This window comes from Phacochoerus africanus, chromosome 4 (assembly GCF_016906955.1).
Source record: "Phacochoerus africanus isolate WHEZ1 chromosome 4, ROS_Pafr_v1, whole genome shotgun sequence".
Classification (NCBI taxonomy): domain Eukaryota; kingdom Metazoa; phylum Chordata; class Mammalia; order Artiodactyla; family Suidae; genus Phacochoerus; species Phacochoerus africanus.
The window spans coordinates 46,064,201-46,080,162 of record NC_062547.1 but is presented as its reverse complement, the minus strand read 5'-3'; the positions used below and the strand labels follow the sequence as shown (position 1 = coordinate 46,080,162).

General features: G+C 41.7%; 2 protein-coding genes across 4 annotated transcripts in view; one reads left to right on the top strand and one right to left on the bottom strand.

Moving 5' to 3' along the window:
* Window positions 1-2,816: 2,816 nt before the first annotated feature.
* LOC125125355 (translation initiation factor IF-2-like) lies at window positions 2,817-6,213 on the bottom strand. The gene is made up of 2 exons (XM_047776231.1): window positions 5,609-6,213; window positions 2,817-2,931 (listed from the first exon to the last, which is right to left on the bottom strand). Exons 1-2 carry the CDS (start codon window positions 6,076-6,078, stop codon window positions 2,916-2,918), a joined length of 486 nt encoding a protein of 161 aa, XP_047632187.1. The 5' UTR covers window positions 6,079-6,213; the 3' UTR covers window positions 2,817-2,915.
* PDE3B (phosphodiesterase 3B) overlaps window positions 5,959-15,962 on the top strand; it is a 189,261-nt gene continuing 179,257 nt past the window's right edge. For 2 of the 3 annotated variants that reach the window (XM_047776229.1, XM_047776228.1), the window contains exon 1: window positions 5,961-7,220. In XM_047776229.1, the coding sequence (XP_047632185.1) occupies window positions 6,243-7,220 (978 nt within the window). In that variant the 5' untranslated portion in view covers window positions 5,961-6,242. Of the gene's footprint in view, window positions 7,221-15,962 lie in introns of all 3 variants that reach the window. The other variant, XM_047776230.1, reaches the window with a different exon arrangement.

Sequence of the window (15,962 nt, the reverse complement as noted above, 5' to 3'; positions counted from 1 at the left end):
AGAGCATTACTTCTTAACACAATCCTCCACCTTGGTCTCAGGCGTCCGTTCTCCAAGCTCCCCGAGTACACTGAGCTTGCTTACATCTATGTCGCAGATCCTATTACACTGGGCACTAATAGTCCTTTTATTTTTCTAGCTTTCACCATGAACCCTTAAAGGCTGTATCCTTATTAGTACAGTGCCCAGCACAATGTCAGGCACTTGATAAACACTTAAGTGAATGAATGCAGTCATTAAGGAAGAGAGGTTAAATGTTGGCAGGGATAGTGGTACTTAGGAGAGCTGAGGAAGTAAAAGGAATTAGGGATTAAATATAGAGATGAGAGAAAGAAGACAGGCAGAGCAGGAAGAGAACTGGAACTGGTGGAAGAGAAACGAATCTTGAAAACAAGCTGAGATAATCACACAGCAGGGAGACTCTGAAAAAGAATTACTCTTTCCTTCTTTAATTGTTCTTGGAGTTCCTGTCATGGCTCAGCTGTAAGGAACCCAGCTAGTATCCATGAGGACACAGGTTCGATCCCTGTCCTCCCTCAGTGGGTTAAGGATCCGACGTTGCCATGAGCTGTGGTATAGGTTGCAGATGCAGCTCCAATTCGACCCCCAGCCTGGCAACTTCCATATGCTGCAGGTGTGGCATTAAAAACGACCAAAAAAAAGTTCTCAAGTACTGTTTCCAACAGTTGGTATCAGGTATTCTGTTGTGCTCTTTAATAGTTTACATGTGCATAGGCCCTACGTCCCACAAAAAGAGGGAGCTTGAAGAAGCTTCTAAAGGAATTTACGTTTTTTTTTAATGTTTTAAATAGCATCTAGCACACAGTACTCTGCATTCGGGGGGCACTCAATAAATACTTGTTGAGATGATCTAAAGAGCGAGTCAAAGTGAGGTTCAGATTCTCAGATGAGTATTGGCTGGAAGGAAAATAGATATTGATATACTTGGGCCAAAGAATAGTCACTGCATATTGAAAACAGAATGATTTCTTCTATGCCAGAGAAAAGCCAGTCTTTTTAAAATTTTCAAATGTAAGTTTGTAAATGTTAATTCTTTCATTCTTTAAAATCTTGTAAGGTTTTCATGTATTTTAAGGAATGGCTCTAGTTTTGGAATTTGGTATCTCAATGATCTTGCTTGATTTACTGGCTATTCCTGGAAGTTTCCTTGATATTTAAAATTTTTCAGACTATTTTATGTCATTATCCCTGAGGAATTAGGGCTTCTGTTACTAAATTCTGAAAAGTTATATTTTAAAAATTTATTTATTTGCCTTTTTTTTTTTCTTTTAGGGCCATACCCTAAGCATATGAAGTTCCCAGGCTAGGGGTCTAATCGGAGCTACAGCTGCCTGCCTATGCCACAGCCACAGTAATGTGGGATCAGAGAAGAGTCTGTGACCTACACCACAGGTCGTGACAACACTGGATCCCCGACCCACTGAGCGAGGCCACGATGGAATCTGCATCCTCATGGATACTAGTCAGATTGGTTTCCGCTGCGCCGCAGCAGGAGCTCCTGAAAAGTTATATTTTAGAAAGAGAACTCAGTTCTAAGCATGTTCCAAAATCCAAATCCAATCAGATCCAAATCTACTTCAGATCATAGGTTTTAAATCAATCTTTTTCTCTTTCCTTTCCCTTTCTTCCCTTCTCTATCCCTTCCTCCCCCTCTATTTCCTTTCTTTCTTTTGGCCCAAGGGTTCCAAAGAGGGGCTTCAGGTCAGCATAGGAGGTGTCAGTGACCTGCCAGTGGTCATGCTCTGGGCTGGGGCATCTCCACTTCAATAACAGCAGTCTGCTTTTATTTGCTTAACACTTCTTTTGAAAAATGTTTGAAAACCAAGGTTGAGAGGTGACAAAGCAGAATGAGAACAGTTATAAAAAGCTCTTAAAGAACTGGCAAACTTTTCCCCCTGCTTTTCAACTACACTTAGCAAATCTTTAGAGGCTTCTCCATATATCTGAGCTAAGGAGTCAGATCCCGAGGAGTCACTTGATTATAGGACAGTAATAATGACTGGACAGAGAATTATCTCTCATGCATCCACCTTTACCATCCCTTCCTACTTATATTCCATGATAATAACTATAATAGGGTCACCAATAGATGTAGTGACTAAGATCCATTTAAAAATATTTAATTTTGGAAGGGAATTTCTGGGAATACTGCTCTAGAAATGGGTTTTCTTTACATCTGGATTTTAGAGTTTAGGAACTAATCCTAACTTAAAAAAAAAAAAAAAGGTTACAAGCACAAGGTATAAGAACAGGGAATTAGACTTATCAGAGGATGGGGCAGGTGGGCAGGGGTTGTTGAGGCCTAATATGAGGCCCATTTGTTATTCTGAGGATGAAGGTTTAAGGAGAGAACAAGAGAATTCACAGAGAGGACAATATCCAGTCCAGCAACGGTGAGACCCTGAGGTGCCAGGTGAAGTGGATGTTCTAACAGCTGGGCTGAGCCCGATTACGGGATATCTCAATTGTTGCTTGGAAAGTTAGACAGGGGCAGGCAGTGGCACCCTAAAGGTCAATAAATGGGGTTTTTAGCCAGTAGACTAGGGGCAGAGCTTTTGGCCTAAATACCTAGGTAGGATTTTATTTTATTTTTATTTTATTATTTTATTTTTTTGCTTTTTAGAGCTGCATCCATGGCATATCGGAAGTTCCCAGGCTACAGGTCCAATTGAAGCTTCCGCTGCTGGCCTATGCCACAGCCACAGCAACGCCAAATCTGAGCCGTGTCTTCAAACTACACCACAGCTCCCAGCAACGCCGGAACCCACTGAGTGACGCCAGGGATTGAACCCGTCTCCTCATGGATACTAGTCTAGTTTGTTACCGCTGAGCCACGCCGGGAACTCTATAGGCAGGATTTTAGTTCTTTCATAATTAATTGGGGCATTGGCAATCTATCGGTGTGGGTACCTGAAATGGAGAACAAAACAAAATTCTCAGCTTATAAACTGGGGCATATGGGAAAACTCTGTCTATGAAGCTTGGGAGGATGGATCTCATTGTCAGAACAAAGAAGTAGACAGACGGTTGCATTGCACCAGGACTTGGGAGCTGGGTGGTAAGCACTAGAATCTCACATCAGGGATTATCAAACTGGGAGAATGATTCTAGTGGGAAGATTATGTCAAGACTTGACGGAAGGCATAGTTAGGTAGAATGAAGCTGGAGTAGAAAGTGTTGAAAAAAGTCAAGGTATGCTGTTTCTTTGAGTCTTTTTTTCACAAGAGACAATGGTTATTTTCTTCAACCTAAAGACAGGAGCTATGTAATTCTATTGGTTGTTTAGATCTAGTGAAACAATAACTAAATAATTTGAACTCTAAGACGTGCGGCCTACTAATAACCTCTGACAAAGACTGTAAACAGAGAAGGGAGTTGCTATAAACACAGCTAGCTGATTCTTTTTGTGCATGTTTTCAGTTAAGTAAACCGATGGCCTTTGGTCACGTCCTTATATTTTATCCTAGAATCCCCTCAGGTGCTAGGGTTGGTGTTTAGAGGGATGCACTCCAACTACAGGTTATTGAAAGACTTGGACTTTTAGCCTCAAAAAGACCTGGGAAGACAGCTTAGAGGAGAACTGGCAAGTATGAAGAGGGCTTTGAATTTTATTTTCCAGATAGTAATCCTTGAATACAAATCCTTTTATTTTTACTTGTCAACACAGAGTTTGCTTTAGTGTAGTGGCACAAATAATTTAAAGGTTGCTCTTGGCAATCTTTGGATCCTAAAAATGCCTATATATTTTTGGCATATAGAAATCATAGCTTTTCAAGACTGGAAGGGGTTTTAAGTTCACCAAAATTAAACTGCTTCATTTTAGAACACCGAGACCTGTAAAAGTTCATTTGAGAATACCGAGACCTGTAAAAGTTAAGTGAATTGCTTAATCCTGGGATATGAATGCTTGGGCCAGGACTAGAAACTATGACATGGATTTCTAGTCTACTACTATTTCCATTATCATGCCCATCCTACCTTAGATGACAACCTAAGTTTTGAAAACAACAACTTCATAACAACTTTTTTTTTCTTTTCTGGCTGTTCTGAGGCATATGGAGTTCCCAGGCCAGGGTTCAAATCCTAGCCGCAGTCACAACCTACCCGCCGGATCATTAACCCACTGTGCGGGCCCATGACAGAAGCTGTGTCCCAGCGCTGCAGAGACACTCCCTATCCCATTGTGGGCCACAGCTGGAACTCCAACTACTTTATTACAACTTTAATCTGAATTTGTTCTAATTTTCAAAACAATTATTTTTTTACAAAAATTTGTAATGTTGCACTTCAGTGATGCTGATACTAGTTTGTCATGCCCTACTCAAAATGTATCCTTAAGTTTCCTATTTTAATCTCTGACTGGTAGTGATGCTTCTGTTTATTTTCAATATACTTAAAAATGTATTTGCTGAGTTCTGTTGAAATGAGTTTTTTTTTAAAAAAATTCAATTGTTGTGGAAAAAAAAAACCCATGAATTTTTATCTTTTAGGGCAAGCATCTCAGTAATCAATTTGAAGACTTTATTAAATATTTTTCCCCTTACCCGAGAGGCAAACAAGGAAAAGGAACTCTGGTCTTTTCTCATTTTGGTCAAACACTTGTGCTAATTTCTCTGTGATTTATGCTATGTATGTGAACTATGACCATATATGAAAATAGTCTGTTTTAGGTCATGGCTGTGGGCAGAGATTAATTGGTGAAAAATGGGCCTGTTTGTGGGATTTACCACACAGTAAGGTTTCACATCTCCCTGGAAAAATGTGGAATTAGCTCTTTGAGAAATGCAGGGCTGTCATGAGGTTGAAGGGAGACTTTCGGTGGAGGGAAACACAGTTCACTCTCTAAGGCAGTTATGATTGGTGAGATTCCAGAGCAGTCCCTTTGGTACAGCAAAGTTCTTCCCGCTTTCAAGCCAGTGTTTCCTACGTGCAGTTAGTTTCACTAGTAATTCACAGATAGCATCCTATTTAGCTTCTTTTATGGCCAACTGATATAAACTAGGCAATGGTCTTGGTGAGAACTCCTAATCCTTCAATCGCCCCCTGCAAACCCCCCCCCCCCAACACGCAATTACAGTGAAAAAGCCTTCTACGTGGAAAGAACTTTCCAACAGATTTTCTAGGCATGTTGGGGGTAGGGATACAGATGTGAACAGAGGGTATGTTTGGGCAGGGAGTGCTAAGATGGAACAGTAGTTCCTCTCCTATGAAGATGGTTCTTGAGAAAGACAAACTCCATAATATCTACTAGGATGCTTCCAGAGAGCGCTCCAGGTGCATGCTTCTCCTTAAAAACCGTTGCAAGGGTCTGCAGCGTGGCCCAAGAGTCCACGTTGCTGCTGAGGGACAGATCTAGCCACAATGAGCTTGTTCGCCATGACCTTGGTGGTGGCTGACCCTTACCGGGTCACAGCACGCTTGGACAGTCCAATGACCCACCCTAAACTGAAATGAGGGTAGAGGTAGGACCCGCCGCCTCTTCAACTCAGTTTCTCTACTAGGCAATCCCCTTGGGGGCCATAAACGCCCTCTTAACCCAAGCTCCCGTTGGTGACCTGTCGGAGCCTGGCTGGAGTCTGTGACTTACCCCAAAGGGAACCTGCGCGCCTGGGGTCCCAGGATGGCGGGCGCGCCCTCTTCTATCCGAAAAGGACTCCGCCTGTCTCTCCCAGCCCCGGCCAGTCTTCCGGCAGCCCCAGCCGCGCTCTCTCCAGTCCCCGCACTATTAGTGGGCAGGGGTCCCCGGCTCACGTCGAGACCAGCAGCTAGGAGAACAAGAGGCGGTGCCGGTGGCTGCTGGACAGGACAGGGCGCGAGAGCGCGCGGGCGGCGGGCGGGGCGCGCGCCCGGCCGGGGCAGCGGCGGGGGAGGAGCGCCCGCCCGTCGCTCGCGCGCCCAACGGACCAGGCTGGGGCCGTGAGGTAACTGTTGCAGCCCGCGGGAGCTGGGAGGCGACACCGAGGCTCCAGTGTCGAGAAGTGCCCGAGGCAAAAGGAGAGGGTCCGGCCGCAGCGGTCCGGGAGCAAAGCCCCTTCCGCCCCTCTCCTCAGCCAGCATGTCGCGGACCCCGCCGCTTCCCCGGCCGTGCGGCGGGGACCCTGGGCCGAGGCGGCGGGCGCAGCCCTGAAGCGCTGCCGAGCCGGGGGGCGCCCCGAGCGCGAGCCGCTGCTGCTGTCTGAGCGGGGCGTGCCGAGCCCCTGCTGCCACTCCGGGTCCGGGCCATGAGGAGGGACGAGCGAGACGCCAAAGCCATGCGGTATCCGCAGCCGCCGGACGGGGCCGGCTCTCCCCCTGAGAGCCTGAGGAACGGCTACGTGAAGGGCTGCGTGAGCCCCCTGCGGCAGGACCCTCCGCGCGGCTTCTTCTTCCACCTCTGCCGCTTCTGCAACGTGGAGCTGCTGCTGCCGCCGCCGGCCTCCCCCCAGCAGTCGCGGCGCGGCTCCCCCTTCTCCCCGGCGCGCCTCGCGCTGGGCGCCCTGGCCGCCTTTGTCCTCGCCCTGCTGTTCGGCTCGGGGCCCGAGAGCTGGGCTGCTGGGGCCGCCCGGCTGCGGACCCTGTTAAGCGTTTGTTCGCACAGCCTCAGCCCCCTCTTCAGCATCGCCTGTGCCTTCTTCTTCCTCACCTGCTTCCTGACGCAGACCAAGCGGGGCCCCGGCCCGGGCCGGAGCGGCGGCGGCTCCTGGTGGCTGCTGGCGCTGCCTGGCTGCTGTTACCTGGGGGACTTCTTGGTGGAGCAGTGGGGGTCTTGGCCTTGGGGGGACGGAGACGCTGGGACCCCGGCCCCGCACACGCCCGCAGTGGTGGCAGGCAGGTGGTTCTTGGTGCTGAGCTGCGTGGGCTTGCTGACACTCGTGCACCCGGCGAGGCTCCAGCACAGCATCCTGGTGCTGCTCCTCTCCAGCTTCGTCTGGTGGGTGTCCTTCACCAGCCTCGGGGCGCTGACCCCAGCCGTCCGGCCGCTGCTGTCCTGCCTGGTGGGGAGCGTCGGCTGCCTGCTGGCCCTGGGGCTGGATCACTTCTTTCAAATCAGGGAAGCTCCCCATCATCCTCGGTTGTCCAGTACCGCCGAAGAAAAAGTGCCTGTGATCAGACCCCGGAGGAGGTCCAGCTGCGTGTCGTTCGGAGAAACTTCAGCCAGTTACTATGGAAGTTGCAAAATGTTTAGGAGACCTTCGTTGCCTTGCGTTTCGAGAGAACAGGTATGTTACCAGAAAGCAAGGTTTGGTAAGGAAGGGAGGGCGGTTTTATCGCATCAGTTCCCCGAGTTGAATTAGCGTGTTTGAAAGCATGTTAACTTCCAGGGTGAAAAAAAGAAAAGTTTTGTTCTGTAAAAAGTTCCTGAAATACAAGAAGCTTTTTTAAAAGGCAGAAGTACCTTTTATCTTTGAATAGAAATGAAGTAGCAGACTAGGCATATTGCACTTTTTAAAGAGTTTGTTATGCATTGGACGCATTCTCAGAATGAAATGAATTATTTTGAACTTTAATAGATTGACTACTCCCACTTTGGCAGAGTCTGATGTGTCTCTTTGTGAGGCCATTTATCTGTTGCTGTTATAATGATGATGTCTCGCCGAAGATAACATGCAGTCATTAGAATGAGTGAATATATATACATGTGCATTTTAATCAGTGTGGTTTAATTATTCTGAATAATTAAGAGGACAAGTCTGAGATCTTACAATAAAAGGAACAGTGGTGAGTTTGGGAACGGAGATTTGTTAATTTAGGTGAAAAGACTCGGAATAATTTTAAGACCCCCCCCTCCCACTGCATTTTTCAGAAGTACAGGCTAATAAAATCTTTTACAGACTAACTCAGGGTCGTGTTTGTTGCATAAGTAGGAGGGTGTTGTAACAATTTAACCTTTAAACTTAGTAATGTTTGGAAATATGCCAAAAGCATTTACAATTTCTTTTCCTGTAGGTTTACATGGTTTTGTTTTGTAAAGGAATTGAAATCATCATCATTAGGGGGAGAGTTTCTGTCTTTATGTAGCCTTGGGAAATCTTACCTATTCTACCTTGGGGAGAAACTCACTAACTATAGTTACTATTCACTGAGCACTTACTAAATGCAAAATACTTACAATGTCTTAAATCCTTACAAGGACCCTGTATGACAGATGACATTAACCTCAAGTTAGAGATGAACAAATATTGAGGCTTATAGATATTACCCAGCGTCACACATCTAGTAAGTGGCAGTGCTGGAATTTGAAACTAGGTTTTCCAGTTTTCAGTGCTGTCTGCTAAACAACTAAAAGGATGAGTGTAGAGATTTTGCTTAAGTAGGAGTCTATACCATTGGTTTTCAGACTTCTTGATTAGTGATATGTTCTGCACCAGAGACCCAATATATTTGAAACAAGTTTCTTATTCTTACTACATCTGAAGCTCTTTGCTCTTTAAGTTAAATCTACAAGCTACTACACTATGTGTAGTGCATAGAGACAACACCTTGCTTCCTGAAAAGTGCTTTCAGAGGCTGCTTTTGTGGCCTGTAGTTATTTAGCCAAATGCTTCAAGAAGTGTTCAAAAGATGTAATGCCTTTTTTTTTTTTTTCAGTTTACTGCCAGCGATGAGAGACAATGCTTAAAAATATGTATCAGGAGAAAAATTGTCATGAGAAGATTCACTGTAGAGCAGTTGTGTAGACTGGGAGAAAAGCATTTGACATTTGACTATTTGTGAATTGGGTGCATTTTTTAACACCAGCAAAGTGTTTTAGCACAGTTTCATCACATTTGCAGACAATTTTCCTGAGCTTAACTGCATTACAGTTTAACATAACCTAATTGTAATATATTGGCATAGAGAATTGTGGTTGTTAATCTTATAAATTGAAAATTTCTGGTCTTCTTAGTCCTGGTCTGGTACCCTTTCCATCATAGCAACCCTTTTTCAGCTGTTAACTAAGTGCAGCGTTGTTATGCTACAGAGCTTTGTCAGTTTATATTAGAGGAAAATACAATTTGTGCTTTTAAAAAGGGCATATTTTATTAGTGCAGGAAACCCTTCTTCGCATTCCACTATGAATAGGAACATTTGGGTGGGGTCTTAAATATATACTAGTAGTTCAAGGGTTTATATATGGTTACTTAATGCTCAGTGTCATTATATAATACCCTTTGGGTATTACTAGAAACTACTAGGTATTTTTAACTTGGGAGCAATTGTAAAAACAAAAATTTTTACTTATGCTTTTTCCTGAAGTTTAACAGTGGATCTGTGATTTTGTTTGCATGTATGCTTTATGAAAGAAATTAAGAGGGAGCCAATATTTTTATGGGAATAAAATCAAGAGATTTTTCTGTTTTTCAAAGTGCTAAACTTTGTATATGACAATTGTAAAATCATTCTCATTTCAGAAAGTGAAGAGAGACAAACAGTTTTGGGTAGAAACTGATACAGGGGAAAAATGTCCTGGGGGAGTTCCCGTTATGGTGCAGCAGAGATAAGTCCGTGGTTCTGGGTTCAGTCCCTGGCCTCGCTCAGTGGGTTAAGGATCCTGCATTCCCCTCAGCTGTGGTGTAGGTCGCAGACGTGGCTCGGACCTGACGTTGTTGTGGCTGTGGTGTAGGCTGGCAGCCGTAGTTCTGATTAGACCCCAGCCTGGGAACCTCCATATGCCAAGAGTGAGGCCCTAAAAAGCAAAAAGAAAAAAAAGAAAAATAACCTGGATTTATAGAGGTTCAAGGGTTAAGTTTTGGCTTTACTGTCATATTGGAAAAGTCAGTGAGCCTTTCCTAGTCTCAGTATCCTGTCATATCAGGAGAATTGATGAATTCTATACTACCTTCCAATTCTTGAATTTATTCTTTTATTTAGTTTATACTTTTTGTAAGGTGTGAATAAAAACATGAATAAAACTTCACAAGTTAGTAGATCTTGAAGTTTTACTTAAATGCTTATTATTGATACTATTAACCTGTATTTTCCAAGGTGTGGTATTTGGATCTGAACGAATATTCTATATTTTTTGAAGAGAAAGAACTTTTAACAAGAATATGCAGACATTCATTTTTGGATCGATAAAATTACTATGCTGTCATTTCCTTAAGAATTTAAACATTTTTTAACATCTTTGAAAAACCATTGAAAACATATCACTATAAACATTTTTAATTGTAGGAGTAGATTTTAAGTAATTTTTAACGTTTGGGATGTTAGATACTGTGTTGAAAAATAATGACGTATGTTTGTAAAACATTTGATTTTTTCATAATTAGGTTTGAAGTTTAGTTACTGCTGACCATGTTCTACCTTGGTGGGTTAATGGAAAGAAGCACTAGGTTGCAGGGTATTTGCCAAGAGTCAGCTGAAACTAATAGGAAGTAAAAGAAAAAATTTTTTTTGTTGTCTACATAAGATGTTTTGGCCAGAATTTAACAAAATACATTTCTGTGCCATTTTAATTGTATATTCTGCAATGTAGTTTTCAACTTTAAATCAGATCATTTTGTGTGTCATAGACTAGATAAATACAAGGTTTTGAAAGGCATAAACGTCTGTGTGTGAGGTATTTTTCTATACCTAAAATGTTGAGTGCTCTCTAAATGGTTAGGTAAATATTTAAAAATTCTGTGGGCTTAAAGCCCATAAATATTATTTAAAGTGTTAATTTTATTTGGAAAAGGATACATATGTAGTATGAAGTCTTTTGAAAAAAGATTTTTAAGTTCAAGTGATTATTTATTCCCCTCAGGAATTTGCAAGGCATAACCACTATGAATTTTGTAAAGAATGCTGTAAAATTTAGGAAATTTAATGTCAGTTTTTTTTCTAATATCATGTTAATATTTTGTAGTAAAACATCAGCCTACATAATAGTTTTATGCTCTATTTTGTAAATACTGTATGTACCCTGTCATCAGAGTTATTTTTCAAAAACACAGATTTGATCAAATCACTCACTCTGTTTTAAATCTCTGATGGCTTTTCATTGTCCACAGAATAATGTTCATGCCCTTCACTGTTGCTTTCAAAGTCCTTAATTACTTGTTAGCTTTTTTCTTCTTTTTTTGGTTTTGTTTGTCTTTATAAAAGCCATTAAGAATTATGGAGTACCCTCTCCCCACATCCATCCATGGCTCTAGCTATTTGAGGAGTGCTTGTTGTTATTGATGTATAGATTTTTTTCTCTTGCTTTTACTGTTCACACTGGTTAAAATCTCCTTTAAGAAACGTGTAAGATTAAGAAATTTTTAGGCAGTACAGTGATGCTCAAGTTAATGTATAAGCTAAAAACAAAACTCCATCGTAGCAGAGTTGGCCATATTTAAAAATAAAAGTTGATAAGTCACGTGAAACAGTGATGATGTGTGATAGAATATTTTCATTATGCTACATGAAATAGTTAGATCTCCATTGTTTGTTTTTGTACACAGAATGGAAGCTAAATAGGGCCAACCGTAAGTAAAACTTTGGTTTTACTGAAGCTTGTTTTTATAGTCCTCTGATTTTTTTAATCTTCCTCAGTCGCAGACCCTTCTCTCATTCTTTTTCCTTTTTCCCTTCTAGTGAGCAAGTTAGCCTGTTTCCTTAGTGCTTTCTCCTGACTTACTATACCCGACCCAAAGCAGGAAGAGTCTATACCCGTGGGAAAAAGCTTATTTCAAAATAAACACATCTGTATAGATAGAAGAGATTTGGGGTTTGCTAATTGAAATCTACTCATTTTATAGAAAGAAAAAAAATTCAGCTCCAGAGAGAGAAAAATATTCTCTATGTTATGCCATGAGATATTGGGATACAGGGACTAGAACCTAGGTCTTGATTTGTAGTTTACCTACACTTTCCATAAAGAGCATATGCACCTGCAGTCATAGTTTTCCAAGGCTGTTCTTAATTTGCCAGCTATCTCCAATTACATGATAAATTATGTCCCTGGTTAAAAGAGGTTGAGGGTAGTGGGTGGGTGGGTGCGGGGAGTGAGAGAAAGGAGGTACTCTTGAAGTCACTTGGTTCAGGATGACCTTGAGGATAAACTTGGTACCTGATATTTCAGGGTGACTTGTCAGGATGCAGCTGGTCTCAAACTCAAGTGCCTTTAGAGGCCAGCCACAGAGCCTTTATACGTTATATGCTGAGGAAAGAGGGGAGGGGAGGGAGAATGGAAGTGAGCTGACTGTTGCCTACTTTGCCTAAGGGCTTTCAGTTTAAACAAAACAAACTGAACAACCCTGTTAGCCAAGCAAAACTTTAGTAAAGCTGGGTTCTGTCAGTGGGTACTTCCTGACAGTTTACATTGTTCACCTTATTATTTAGAAGCAGCTTCATGTTTCTTTAAGAGATTGTTAGAAGCCTGTTCTTAGAAAAGGAGTGTATTTCACACTTTTTCCTTTACAACCTAGAACTTTTAATCCAGTATTAATTTACCTGGAAGGTATCTTTCTTTCTAGATTTTCCCTCCTCCATCAGATAGAGTACATTGTTTGGCTGCTTCTTTACATTTTGTGCAACTTCCTTTTAATATTTTAAATTTAGTTAGCATTTAAATTTGTTAACAAGAAATGCCATATATATATATATATGTATGTGTATATATATATATTTTTTGTACAATTTAGGGAAGAAAATAAAACCAAAAAAGAAAGTCAAGTGCTTACCACTCATTTCCTTTGTGTAACCTCTTTTGTATCCCCTTCTCTCTGCATCAGAAGCAATATATCTATCCTGCTTTTTTTTTTTTTGCTATTCATTCCCTTATCTTTATAATTATAACCTCACTGAATGCATTACTAAGTAATCTAAATAGTATGTGGTCAGTATTGCCTGCTTTTGAACTTTAAATAGAATCATGAATTCATTTTTTGCTTGCTGTTTGAGCTTCATATATGTTGATACAGATGCATGTAGTTCATTTTTTTCAATGCTGTATAGTGTTTCATTGTATGACTATAATAAAATTTATCTATTCCACTGTTCATGGACCCATGGGTGGTTTTCACTTGTTTGCTATTAAGTCCAATGCTGCTATGAAAATTTTTGTGAATGTTTCCTGGTGCATGTGCGCATCTGGAAGTAGAATTGTTGAGTTGCAAGGGATGTTCATATTCACCTTTCCTCTGTATGGTAGGTGGAATAATGACACGCCAAAGAGGTCCATGTTCTAATCCTTGGAATTTGTAAGTGTGTTACCTCCAGTGACAAAGGAGACTTTACAGATGGGATTTAGTTAAGGCCCTTGTGAGGGGGAGATTATCCAGGATTGTCTAAATAGACCCAGTGTAATTATAAGGGTCCTTAAAAAGTGGAAGAGGGAGGCAAAGAGATCAAAGGAGGAGATGTGCCAATGGAACTAGGGTTGGAGTAATACAAGGTGAGAAAGACTCAACTCAGTCTACCTTTGGCTTTGAGAATGGGAGAAGAAGGTCAGGGGGGTCAATGAAAAGAAGCAGCCTTTTCACTGACTCCTGAAAAAGAAGCCGGAAAAGACAAGGAAACGGATTTTTCCCTAGGGCCTCCGGGAAAGTAACAGAGCCCTTTCAACACCTTGATTTTAGCCAGTGAGGCCTTTGTCAGACGTAATGACCCACTGAACTTTAAGATGAAAAATTTGTTTTGTTTTATACCACCGAGTTTGTGGTAATTTTTTAAAGGAATGTATTAGTTTTCATTAACTGCTATAACAGTTTGCTTGGGTACTCTGACAAAATACCATAAACTGGATGGTTTACACACAGAACTTCACTGACTCTCTTATCCTGGAGTCTAGAAGTCCAAGATCAAAGTGTCCCCTGGCTTAGTTCCTTAGAGGACCCTGAGGGAGAATCTGTTCCATGCTTGTCTCCTGGGTTCTGGTGATTTTCTGGCAGTCCTGGAATTTTTCTGCTCGTGGAAGCTTCACCCCATCTCTGCCTTCATCTTCACATGGCGCTCTCTGTGTGTCTCTTCACGGTCTTCCCTTTGTGCCTGAGTGTCTTTGTGTTTCAATATCTCCTTTTTTTTTAAGGACCCCCAATTATATCAGACTAGGGCCCACCCTGATCACCTCAATTTAATCGCCTCTGTAAATGGCCTTATTTCCAAATGGAAGTCACTTTCTGAGGTATTTAAGGGTTAGAACTTCAGTGTTTTTTGGGGGGGTGGGGGACACAAGTCAATCCATAAAAGTAGCAGTGGAAATCTAAGACTTGGGGAAGTTGAATTGCTTATTAGAATGGTGGCACCATTTACATTTTGCTGGCAGTGAATAAGAATGCCCTCGAGCCAGTGATTCCTATTACTGACTTTAATTTTTGTTAGTCTAGTGTGTGTGAAATGTATTTCTTTGTGATTTAATTTGAAGTTTTCTAATTACTAGTAAAACTGAGTATTTTTTATGTTTATGGATTGTATTTCTTATTCAGAGATTGTTCATGTCTTTTGCCCTTTTAAAAATTCAATGGTTTGTTTTTTCTTAATTCATGAGTTCTGTTTTGTTTTTTAATATTCTGGATTTAATCCTTTATTGATTTTTTTTTTTTTGGCCATTTCTTGGGCCACTCCAGTAGCATATGGAGGTTCCCAGGCTAGGGGTCCAATCGGAGTTGTAGCTTCCAGCCTACGCCAGAGCCACAGCAACTCGGGATCCGAGCGGCATCTGCGTGCGACCTACACCACAGCTCACGGCAACGCCGGATCGTTTACCCACTGAGCAAGGGCAGGGATCGAACCCACAACCTCATGGTTCCTAGTCGGATTCGTTAACCACTGCGCCATTGAGGGGAACTCCCTTTATTGATTATTTAGGTTAAATACCTTCTTCCAGATTTTATGGTATGTTTTAATAACTGAGGTTTTTAATTTTAATGTTATTAAATATACTAGAATTTTCCTCTAATTATAAGACTCTTCATGTCTTGTTTATAAAACCCTTCTTTGTTGGAAGTCATAGACTCCTATATTGTCTTTTTATAGTTTTAAAGTTTTGCTTTTTATCTGCCTAGAATTGACTTACATATATAAATGTGATATAGAAATCCAATTTCATTTTTTTGCTCATATAGATAACCAGTTGGGTCGGCGCAATTCATTGAAAAGTTTATTCTCCATTTATTAGCAGTGCTGCCTCTGTCATATATCAAATTTCAGTGTATGTGTGAGTCTGTATCTGGCCTTTCTGCTATGCTTCATCAGTTTATACACCTTGTGCTAATACCACACTGTCTTACTTGTATTAGCTTTATAATAAGACAATGTACAGTAAGTCCCCACGACTTGTTATTCTTCAAGAATTTGTCAGTTATTTTTGGACCTTTGCTTTTCAATGAAAATTTTAGAATAAGCTTGTCAAGTTCTACCAAAAAATCCTATTGGAATTTTATTGCCATTGCATTAAATCTTTTATTTTATTTTATTTTATTTTATTTATTTATAGGGCCACACCCACAGCATATGGAAGTTCCCAGGCTAGGGGGCAAACCTGAGCTGCTGCCGCCAGCCTCCACCACAGCCACAGCAACACCAAATCTGAGCCTCATCTGTGACCTGCACCATAGCTCACAGCAACGAGGGATCCTTAACTGATTGATCGGGGCCAGGGATCAAACTCATATCCTCATGGATACCAATCAGGTTTGTTATGGCTGAGTCACAATGGGAACTCCTTTTTTTTTTTTTTTTTCAATGGCTGCATCCATAGCTTCAGTAACACCAGATCCTTTAACCCACCCTGCGGTCTGGGGATCAGACATGTGCCTCCACAGTGAGTGACCTGAGTGCTAACCCACTGGGCCACCACAGAAACACTTGCCTGAAATCTTTTGAACCATTTAGAGAAGAATTTGATTTTTTTTTTTTTTGTCTTTTTAGGGCCACACCCACAGCATTTGGAAATTCCCAGGCTAGGGGTAGAATTGGAGCTGGAACTGCCAGCTTATTCCACAGCCACAGCAACACCAGATCCGAGCCTTATCTGTGACCTATGCCGCAATGACAGATCCTTAACCCACTAA